At 37.5% G+C, this 11,017-nt stretch overlaps 1 protein-coding gene across 1 annotated transcript in view; it reads right to left on the reverse strand.

The window, feature by feature from the left end:
• Positions 1–345, reverse strand: part of LOC111149789 — a 421,979-nt gene extending 421,634 nt beyond the window's left edge. Inside the window, exon 1 of the mRNA XM_022507055.1 lies at positions 289–345. Within this exon, the coding sequence (XP_022362763.1) occupies positions 289–345 (57 nt within the window). The remainder of the gene's footprint in view (positions 1–288) is intronic.
• Positions 346–11,017: the final 10,672 nt, after the last annotated feature.

Below are 11,017 nucleotides of genomic sequence, written 5' to 3' on the forward strand. Positions count from 1 at the left end.
TCCCTTCTCTGCATTTTAGGCACCCATAGTCTCTGTAATCCCATTCTTCAGGCCACAGTGATTAGTTCAGGGATATAACAGAAGCCACTACTTGCCTCTTCACAAAAACTATTAACGTGCCAAGAGGAAGCCCCAATTACACACATTTGTCCCTACGAGACCATCAGGACGAGTCTCAACATGCTTCTAAGCTACCAGAACTCCAAGTCTCCTAGGTCATCCCGCATTACTCATTTTTTTTAACTTTTTACTGCATTGTGTATCCCAGAATTTGACCCTGTCACCCACCTCTCTCCAATTCCTCCGAGCTTTCCACTGAGCCTCTTGAAATTCATAGTCTGTCATTAGCAAAATCCTCTATCCTCTCTTTGAACATTCTCTTTAACTTATTCGGACTGTACCCTGCCTCACTGCTCTGGGAAAAGCTAAGTTTTTGTTAAAGCAAGAAGATCAAAGAACCATTTAAAAAAGAGTTTTAGGATATAGAGGACTTTGCTGATGACACATATGGCTGAGTCCCTGAACACACCATCTCTCCTGCAGTCCGCTTAAGGGGCGGTCATTTCTATCCCACATGCTATACCCAGCACAGTCTAAAGGAGGTATGGGACCCCTTCTTCCCCTCACGATTCATCCAAATCCTCCTCACTCCTATGAAATCTTAGCTCCTCTGAAAGTATGCCAGGAGTTTATCCTAAGCATCTGTCCTCTTCCCTATCAATCCTCACTCCTTAGGAGGTCTTATCCAGTCCTATGGCTTTAAATTTATATTTGCACCTGACCTCTCCTCTGAACTCCTCCCTTCTACACTACTTTCTTACTTGACAGCTCCAGATGCATGTCCAATGGGCATCTCAGGTTCAAAACCAAAGTCTTGATTTCCTTGCCTTCACCCTCCCACCCCAAACTCCTTCTTCACCACTTTTTCCTCATTTTAGCAAATGGCATCACTATTCACCTAGATATGCAGAGATAAAACCTAGGAATCAGGCTTTACGCCTTTGTTTCTCTCACAACACACAATCAGCTAATCTTGTTGATTCAATTTCAAAATATATCCAGAACTGACCTCTGCTTCTCAGTGTGGTCTAAGCGAACTCTGAGTCTCTTATCTCTGTTTCCCATATTAAGTCAATTCTCCTTACATCAGCCAGCTTCACCTTTTAGTACCTAGCCTTTTACTTTTTAGTGCATGAAATGCACATACCATAAACATACTTTTGACAAATGCATACACTGGCAGAACAACCACCCAAAAATGAAATAAAGAACATTTCTCTCTCTAGAAAGTTTCTTTCCAATTCTTCTCTTTTAATTCCCCTCTCCTGTTCTGATTTCAATCATCATAGATTAATTTGGCTTATTCTAGAACTTCATATAAAATTATCTATTCTTTTGTGTCTGGCTTAATTCACTAAACATTATATTTTGTAATTCGTTGCTCAACCAATATTTATTGTTTAAACTGCACTTTTGTTACCTAGAGAAGAATTTCTATTTTTTTTTCCCTCTGAATTCTAGAGTATAAGGATCTTGAAGTGTGAAGAACCCTGGAACAAATGCAAATATTTGCTATGGTAAGAGCTACTAACTGGAAGAAAAAGATAACATAGCAGAAAGGATGAAAGCCAAGGAAAACAGCTAAGGAACCAATGCTCTAGTGATGCTGTGAACATCTTGGTCAAACTAGAGCTGGAAACCAGCATACTGATAGACTTGTCAGCTTTATGAGCCAATTCTCTCATTTGCTTAAGGCACTTTTGGTTAAGATTTCTATTATCTTTCAGTTGAAAGCATCCAAACTCAGAAGTGACAGTATGAGCCATAACCTAGGGCTTCTATATACAAAACCCTAACTTAGATGAGGCATGGAACTATAAAAGTTCAGAACCGGGCAGTTCTTGTTTATTTTGTTTTGTTTTGTCAGTGTCTTAAAACACGTGTTATTCAGAAGAATAATGGATAAAGCAGGTCATGGTCTTCAGTTCCTTTTTATTAAATACTCCTGCTTTTATATCCAATACTGGTATAACAAACCTCACACGAAGAATAATTCTGCATTTTCTGCAAAACTGCTCTATAAGACACTGTATGTTTTGTTACAGTTTCTCTCGTATAAAAGAATAAAATTTTAGGATTTACTAGGAGGTGATATTTTCCCCTTCTGAAACAATATTTCACTTGTCTTCATCAACAATAACAATTTATAAGTCTTACAGAGGTTGTTTATTTTGCCTTGAAGCTTAAGCTAAATTAAATACTCCATTGTCAGAACTACTTTTTCCATGCTGTTAGTACAATTATACCCTGTTCTTACACTATATGGTGTGTGAAATTCTTTATTTTTACTTTAACTTTTTTACATGTGCGCTTTTCATAGTAAGTGGAAGCCAGCAGGATAGCGGCAGAGTACATATATGATAAATGGGTAAGAAAGAGAAAGATGATTGATAGGTAGGTAAGTAGGTAAACAGAACATCTTTTTCACTTCTATACGTGGCTTTTTATTTTCAAGGTAAAACTAACTCTTCAGTACTATAGACACTGGTTTCTTACTCTAAGAACAAGTCTCCATATTTATCCTCTATTTTCCCTCAAAACTCCAACTCTCCCATCTAATCTTTCATTATATCCCATCCCACCTCTAGTGACATAGCAATAGATGAAGCAGCTGTTATACAGAAAGGAAACAGATGGAATAAGAATCCATGAAATCCTGAAAACCAAAGGAGGATTTTTAGGTCATAAACTTGTTCTTTTTTTACCCCCTGGATTATGATTAGGAAAGAGACTGAGCTGTTAGTAGTCCCAGGACTTTTTTCTCTAAGATGTGCCTGTGGCGTGCTTTCTTCTTTTCCTTTTCCCTGGGGATTTGGGGAGCAGGAAATAAAGGGCTTTTGCACTCTGTGCCAGCCACTCTCCTTTCCTTGGTTCTTCCATTGCAGAGATCTTGCTGTGTGGGGAGGGCTTTGATGCAGCACTTTATTCAATCTGACTATCCACGTTCTAGGAAATCATATTAAACATAAGGTCAATGACTAACAAGAGCTTTCTGAACAGCTGTTCTGCTGACAATTTAAAGGATTGATGTCATCATTTGGTTATTTAAGCTAACTATACAAAAACACTTCAATTCAATTGGCCTGGAATTTCCAAACCATGTCCTCATTTTCTTGGAAATGGATAAGAAAGGTGCTTGCTCAACAGATCTTCACTTGGAATTTAACTTTTTGAAAGTTTTGTTTCAATTTACCATTAAAAACATATACAAATTGGTCTTTCCCATCACTGGTTTCTCCCACTAGTCATTTTTGTCTCTGATTTCATATCTGGAAATGTCATTTCCCTACTAGAAACCAACAGTAGCTCCCCAGTGCTTTGAGGACAGAATCCAAATTCCGCAGTCAAGGTCTGGTGCAACAGGGCCCAGCTGTCTCTCCCCACTCTACCTCATATGCCCTGCCCCACACACTTCGTCCCTAAGTCTGGTCATATGAAAACTTCACATAATCCTGGAACTCACATCCTCTCTTACTGGACATTCAATAACAGTGTGCCCCCAATTATTCTACTCGCCCACTCCCACTCTTCCTTCAGGAAGCCCCCAACATTATTCTTTCCCAAAGAAGCTTTTGGAACTCAACAGGAAGGTCAGATACCATACCTTGCTTCCTTAGCAAACTATGGTGATCCCTATTTTAGCATTACCTCTCTACCTGATGCATCCTGCCACCCCACCACTAAGATCTTTGAAGTTAGGGATGGTGACTTGCTCACAATGAGATGCCTATTCCCCAATAAGCCATTCAATAAATATCTGTTGAATAAATGAATAATAAATGAATTGAACGCATTGTTCTAACTGAAGTGAAAAGAAATCTTAGTAGCTTAATGCCCCTAAAAATCCCAAGAAATTGTATGTCTTCTGCTGACTCTTCTCTACCTCTCCCAATAAGTTTTTTTTTAAACCATTCCGTAACTTTCTTTTTTATTTAACATTATATTTTTCTAGCTTTACTGAGGTATAATTGACAATTTAAAATTATATATGTTTAAGGTGTACTATTTGATGATTTGATATATGCAAACATTGTGAAATAATCGCCATAATCAAGCTAATTAACATATCCATCACGTTACAGTTACCCTTCCCTCCTTCCTTCCATCCTTCCTTCTTTCTTCTTCCCTCCCTCATTCCCTCCCTCCCTCCCCCCCTTCCTTCCTTTTTTCCCTTCTCTTTTTTTTCTTTCTTTTTTTTTTTTTTTTTGGCTTTTGGTGGGGTAAAAACACTTAAGATCTACCCTCTTAGCATATTTCAAGTATACACTACAGTATTGTTAACTGTACACTGCTATTCATTGGATGTCTAAAGCTTACTTATCTTGCATAACTGAAACTTTGTTCTGCTTGACCAACATCTCCCTATTCATACTCTTGACTCATCCCCACTCTCCTTTGAGTTCTGGGAGGCTCAAAATTTTGAGTTATATGAACCTGGCCCCTTTGTCCTGTGGCCTTGGATAGGATTTGAGCAGTGGGCGGCACTGCATAAAATCAGAAGTTAGCAGAAGAGAGAAGTTGGATTACTCACTCTCTTTTCTCCAGTCTCTTATGAAAGCACAGACTGGTGTTACTAGAGGCTACAGCTCGCATGGAGTGGCCTCTCCCACAAGGTGGTTCTTGTCCATAACTGCTCCCATTTCTTGCCCGTTCAAGGCCTTTCTTTTGTTTTCTTCTTTCCCTTCCTTATTATTGCCCTTTCTAGCTATTGACAGACCCAGATGCATCACCATCCCTTGTGATTTTCCATACACTCTGCCCATATCCATGTAGCCACTCCATTAACTCTTTCAATCACTCTTTTAAATGAGTCATATGTCTTCTTACTGGACTCTGGCTGACATGCCTCAAGGATCTTAACTTTGCTTCTGCTTGAATTATTCAAGCATAACCAAGACGTACAGTATTCCATATCCTTAATCCTATTTTCCCAAATAAAACTTGTGTTACAGGAGGCTGTGAAATGGAGGCTGTATAGTTAGGGGGCATAACTGATTAATTATTTGCCAAAGCCTATGGTTCGCAATATCATAAGAGTTGTTTTGAAGTAACTTGGATGTAAACTGCTAGACTAAATGGCAGATGCTAGATTTTGTTCTTTTGTGTCTGGCTGTCCCTCCTACCTTACTCCTGCTGGTTTTTCTCCTGTCACAGACAGGAGAATATAGCTAAAAGGTTAGGTCAGCTCATCTTTGTGGCTACTTGGTCAGTACCTTAATCTGCCCAATAATAAAATATTGTTCTTTTATTATTTTTACTGTCCTTGCCACTTCTATTGTCTAAACAAGCAGGATATGTCCTTTGAACAAGTTTAAAATAAGAAATTCATTCAAAATTATTTTTTCTCTAAAGCGCACTTATATTTTTTTCCTTTTTAATTTTTTTTTAATTTTTTTAATTTTTTATAAACATATATTCTTATCCCCAGGGGTACAGGTCTGTGAATCGCCAGGTTTACACACTTCACAGCACTCACCATATAAAGCACACTTATATTTAGACACCAAACTTTAACCTTTCTGACTTATACCTTGGCCATTTTATTCCCAGCATATCCCAGAGCATTTAAAGTAACTTAAAACATGCAAACAATCTGCAATTTACTTCATTGTGTAGCTATGGGTGACAAGGCCTGTGCCACTTATATACATCATTTTTTTTTTGTGTTGGAAATAATTTCATGTTAACCTAAAGGTAACTATTTAACAAAAGTTAAGAGCCAAAATTACTTTTGACTATTCTATCATTCAATTAAATATCACCAATCTTCCTTACTGCCCCCTTCCATTGGCCTTTTTTAAATGGAAATATAATAAAGGCACTAAAAAAGGGGTTACTAATGTTTGCATAATTTGGAAAAGTAGAAGACACAAAATCTATACTAATTTTAGCTCTGCATCATTAAACATGAAATATTGATTATTGCTCTTTACAACAGAATTTATGAAGCTAGCTAGGCTGCTGTGTCCACATAAAGTGCTTCTGATGCTTTGCCCTCAGATCTCAGTGGCTGTAAATGATGCTCCTCAGTGACAGCTGGGAGGCTGGCATTCTGATCCACAGCCTTAAGAGATACATTTCCCAGATTAGACCAGGAATGACCCAGCTGCACAGCCCAACTTCAGAAAATTAAATTGGAGGGAGTCCAACCTCTGTTGAAATAACTGTGTGAATTACAATGTTTCCATGGGCCTTGTTATAATGTAAATGCACTTTACAATTTACTGTCATTTCCCTTCTACTCCTGCTGTGAATATGGGCATTAATAGTCATCTCATATATTTAAAGGCAAAATGGCATAAAAAAAAAAATGCAAGATTCATGTTTTCTCCCTTGGAAAGCAGAGACTAAATTCCTTTCTTTTTTGCTTTTGCCATTTTTTTTAAAAGAGCATACTTTTTGTTTATGTATTATGCATTAATGGTTTTTATGGCTGAGAGACCTGTAAATTTCACACAGGAAGTTATCTTGCAGCTGAACATGAATTTCTTTGGGAGGAAAAAGTGGCTAATAGGACATTAACAGCTCAATTAAAGGATTCATTCAGGTAAGTTATGGGCATATGAGGTAGAAGACTTAAAAAGAGATTTGCTTGTTTCTAGCACTTTAAGGACATTTTGAATGTCCAACAAGATGCAGAGGGGCTGTGATTTTATGGTGACAATCACTGAGTGAGGTAGTTCCAGACCTCACTATGCCAATTCTCAGTGGCATTTTTATTTGCTACCTCATACACAGTAAAACTTACAAACTTATCTGCATAAGATATGACGATGTGAATTGTTGTGATAGCTCATTTTTTATTCTTATTTGACCAATCAGGCTATGTTCATAGGCATTAGGACATAAAAACACCTTTGACTGCCAATTCTGAGAGTGCCAAATACCTGAACTCACTTGAACAGATGCCAAAGAGAAACATATTAAGTAAAAACCCAGTTATGACTGTATATGTCATTGGTCACCTTGGATCTGAGCTGATTTCAGACTTTGATTCTCATGGAGTAGAAGTGAGGAAGGAAACTCATCTGGAAGAGTATACCTACCACCACACCATCCACATCAGCCCCTTGCCCCTGATGTGAATAATTACCTACAACTTCATGCAGATGCACCGGACGGCCCCAGTGGATCTAGGATTGTCAGACAGGTATTTATTTTGAAAAATACCACTTAAGCTTAAACATCCCCTTTCTCCTTTCCCTAAGATTATGCATGGTCTCAAGAACTTTTGCTAGTTTTAGATCACAGACATTCTAAAATTATCATTATAAAATAAAATGTTCAGGGGTGCCTGGATGGCTCAATGTGTTAAAGCCTCTGCCTTAGGCTTGGGTCATGATCCCGGAATCCTGGGATCAAGCCCTGCATAGGGCTCTCTGCTCAGCGGGGACCTGCTTCTCTCTCTCTGCATACCTCTCTGCCTACTTGTGAGCTCTCTCTGTCAAATAAATAAATAAAATTTTTAAAATAAAATAAAATAAAATACTCAGCTCATTACAAAAAGTCTAACCACTCCTACTCAATCTAGGATGTGAAAAATTAAAATACTATTAGTAATAATTTTAAAGTAATCACTCTACTCAAAGTTAATTCAGCTTAACAGCTAGACAACCATGGAAACTCAACTGAGACTGAAATACTAAGTACAATCACTGGGGTATAGATATTTTTACATCTTATATATTTCTATATTCTGGGGGAAAAGTCCTAGATACCATGCATTAAGTGAAAAATTCACATGCACGCAAGCATAAATGTGTACATGCCATCAAATAAACAGCTCTTAGAATGCAGACAATAACAAAGATGGATTAATGAATCCATACACCAACTCCAGATTTCCTGTGCCAAAGGACAACAACAAAGTACAGGTAATCAGAACACCATATAACACCCAAATCATTTATATCTGATTCTAAAATGTATTTCATTATAGTGTAGCAAATGCTGTTCAGATTAGATTTTTTCCTAGTCCAAGCGGAAAATTAATTTGCAGTTCTTATTTTTTACCAAGTGTATTATGGGGAAACAACCCAAATTCATGCTGGGAAGAGCTCTCCTAACATGCTGTGCAGTACCACAGACTTGTCCTCTTTCTGTTCCTTCCACTATCACCCATGGTTGGGACCGTAGGGTTCTCATCAGAACCATTACATTGGGTTACCTAATTGTTTTTCTTTAGGTACATTTCCAATAATTTAATTCTCCTACTCATAAACTCTAAACAAAAATAATATCCAGGGGTAAAAATATTTTTAATCCCACAACTGCAGTACTGTTCCTTCTATACCTTCTGAAATCCCTTAAAGTTCACTTCAAATGCAATTTTATAAATTTTAATATTTCCTTCCATATTTAATGTCATGTCATTTCTTTGAACTACTGTTATCACTACTAACATTTATTGAATTTTACTAGGTTCCAGGCTCTTTGTATAAATTCTTCTAAAAATTATGACTGAAGCCCCATAAAAATAGCAAAAGATGCAATTATTATTCTCATTACTTGGATAAGAAAACAGACTCAGAAAGATTACAAAACTTGACCAAGGTCTTATAGGAAACATGGCATGTCAACCTAAGCAAGTCTGATTGCAGAATCTAAACTCTATCCTCTCCACTCTTTTCCCATGAATGACATAGGACATGCAACAATGTGAGCAGTGGCAGTAATTCACCAATGAGGCCTATAAACAAGAAGTTGTAGTGTTCTGCAAAGTATTCAGATTTCTTATCTGATCCAGACTTGTCATCTACTTGCTGTGTCATCTTAGATACCACTCTTTCTAGGTCTCAGTTTCAACATTTGTAAAATGATAACGACAATGCCTACTCCACAGTGTTATGTGAGGATCAACTAAAGTAACGGATTTAAAAGCATTCTTTGTACAATAAAGTACTGGCCACCCATAAGGAGATTCCTTAAGTGCCTGTCTTACTAAGGACAGCAGTCATGTCTCACTTGTTATTCCTGTGGCACCCACCTCTGCGTCATTCTTGCTGTGTGATCTTGGGCTAGGAAAGCCCTTTGAGCCCCAGTTTCATAATCTTTTTTTTTTTTTTCATTTTTAAAAATTTTTTGTTGCTGTTGTTTTTTTATTTATTTCTTTTCAGCGTAACAGAATTTATTGTTTACGCACCACACCCAGTGCTCCATGCAATACGTGCCCTCCATAATACCCACCACCCGGCTCCCCCAACCTCCCACCCCCTGCCCCTTCAAAACCCTCAGGTTGTTTTTCAGAGTCCATAGTCTCTCATGGTTCATTTCCCCTTCCAATTTCCCTCAACTCCCTTCTCAGTTTCATTATCTTTAAGATGGAGACACTAATTATACCAAATTCCAAGGATTGCCGTGCTACTTGATTAAAACTTCACGTAAAGCATTCAGTCGTGCACCAGGCACATAGTAGATGCTCAATAATGTTATTTTCATTATTATTAAATTTTTATTATTTCTCTCTAGCCCATTCAAAACATGGATGTACATCTAAACAACTTCTCCTGGCTCAGTCTAAACTCATTTCCAGTAGTCACTCATTTCTGTCAATTCCATTTTCTAATTGTCTCCAGAGCATACCCTCCCTATTTGCAATGTCCTTAGTTAAGGATTTATTGCCTGCCAGAATGGACAACTTAAAATGCCAACTTTATCATTAGTTCAGTCACTTGTTTGAAACCCTTCTTGCTTCCCTTCGCCTAGCTGATAGAGCCTAAGTCTCCAGGTGGGACCTCATATGATGGTGTAACCTGCCCCATCTGTCCCTCCTGTTCCTTTCCTAAGAGACCGACCCCCACTACACTTAATCCTCTTAAAACATCAACATGTCATTAAAACCCCAAGTTAAAATCAGGTGCTCAAAAACCTGGAATGATTTGGTCCATGTGTTGAAATAAAACAATGATAAAGAGAAGTTTTTAGAAACAGAAACACATGAGTAATAATACATTATGGTGTACCTGTCATCATTAAATAATAAACACAGCATTACTTCAATTATCAGGACAGTGGTCTCTCAGAAAACTCTATACATTGGAACATATCTCCATACCCAGATAATTGGTTTTCTGCAACCCAAACACCTCTCTCACAGCACCACTCACCTGTTTTACCTGAAATTCTTCATTCAGAGACTTCTTTAGAAAGCAATTATTAAGCAAGCCTAATTTTGTTTCCTGACTTGTAGCAAATAAAATAATTCATTAAAGATGAGATTATAAAAAGATGTGAAGGAGGTGACACAGTCTAGGTGTGGAAGGAGGAAATAAAAAACTAAAAAGTAGATCCTAATCTATATTTTCATTGAACACATAAAGGAAGATCCTTAACTGCCTGGAATGTTGCTTTCTCTTGAAAACTTCCTGGAAGTTCCTCCCTTTTGAAGTAAGTTTTGCTTCTCTGAAATCTTACAACTGTATATGTCTATGCTGAGAACAGCCCTTAAGTTGACCATATAAGTTGTATTTTATTTTCCTCAATATAGCCTAGGTGTTTAGGGGTAGAATTCTATTTTCATTAAGCTTAAGTGACTTATCAAACTTACACACCCTATTTCTGGACTTCACAAATGGGGGTGTGCCAGCAGTAGGCTAGGGGTATGTGAAGCTTTAGATCAGGGCAAATATACCCAAGATGTCAGTTTTATTCCATGAATAGCAAATGCATGGTTTTAAAATGGAGTTCAAAGTTTGCACTAATTTTAAAGTGAAAACAGGAGATGTCAAAGAGTTTTAGGTTTGCATATTGCTATTTTTTCCCATATGCCTCCAACAATAATACTCATGCGATTCTCTGCCTTCAAAACTTCTGGGTGGAGAATTGATAAGCACCCCTCTGGTCAGGATGGAAAGTTAATATCAGGTATTTTTAAAGTTAAGATTGCTGAGAAATATGTAATGGTATTATTTCTACCAACAGTCCATAAAGCAAAAAACATATTATAGTTATAAGATAA

This window comes from Enhydra lutris, unplaced genomic scaffold (assembly GCF_002288905.1).
Source record: "Enhydra lutris kenyoni isolate GAN:26980312 unplaced genomic scaffold, ASM228890v2 scaffoldscaffold2, whole genome shotgun sequence".
Taxonomy (NCBI): Eukaryota; Metazoa; Chordata; class Mammalia; order Carnivora; family Mustelidae; genus Enhydra; species Enhydra lutris.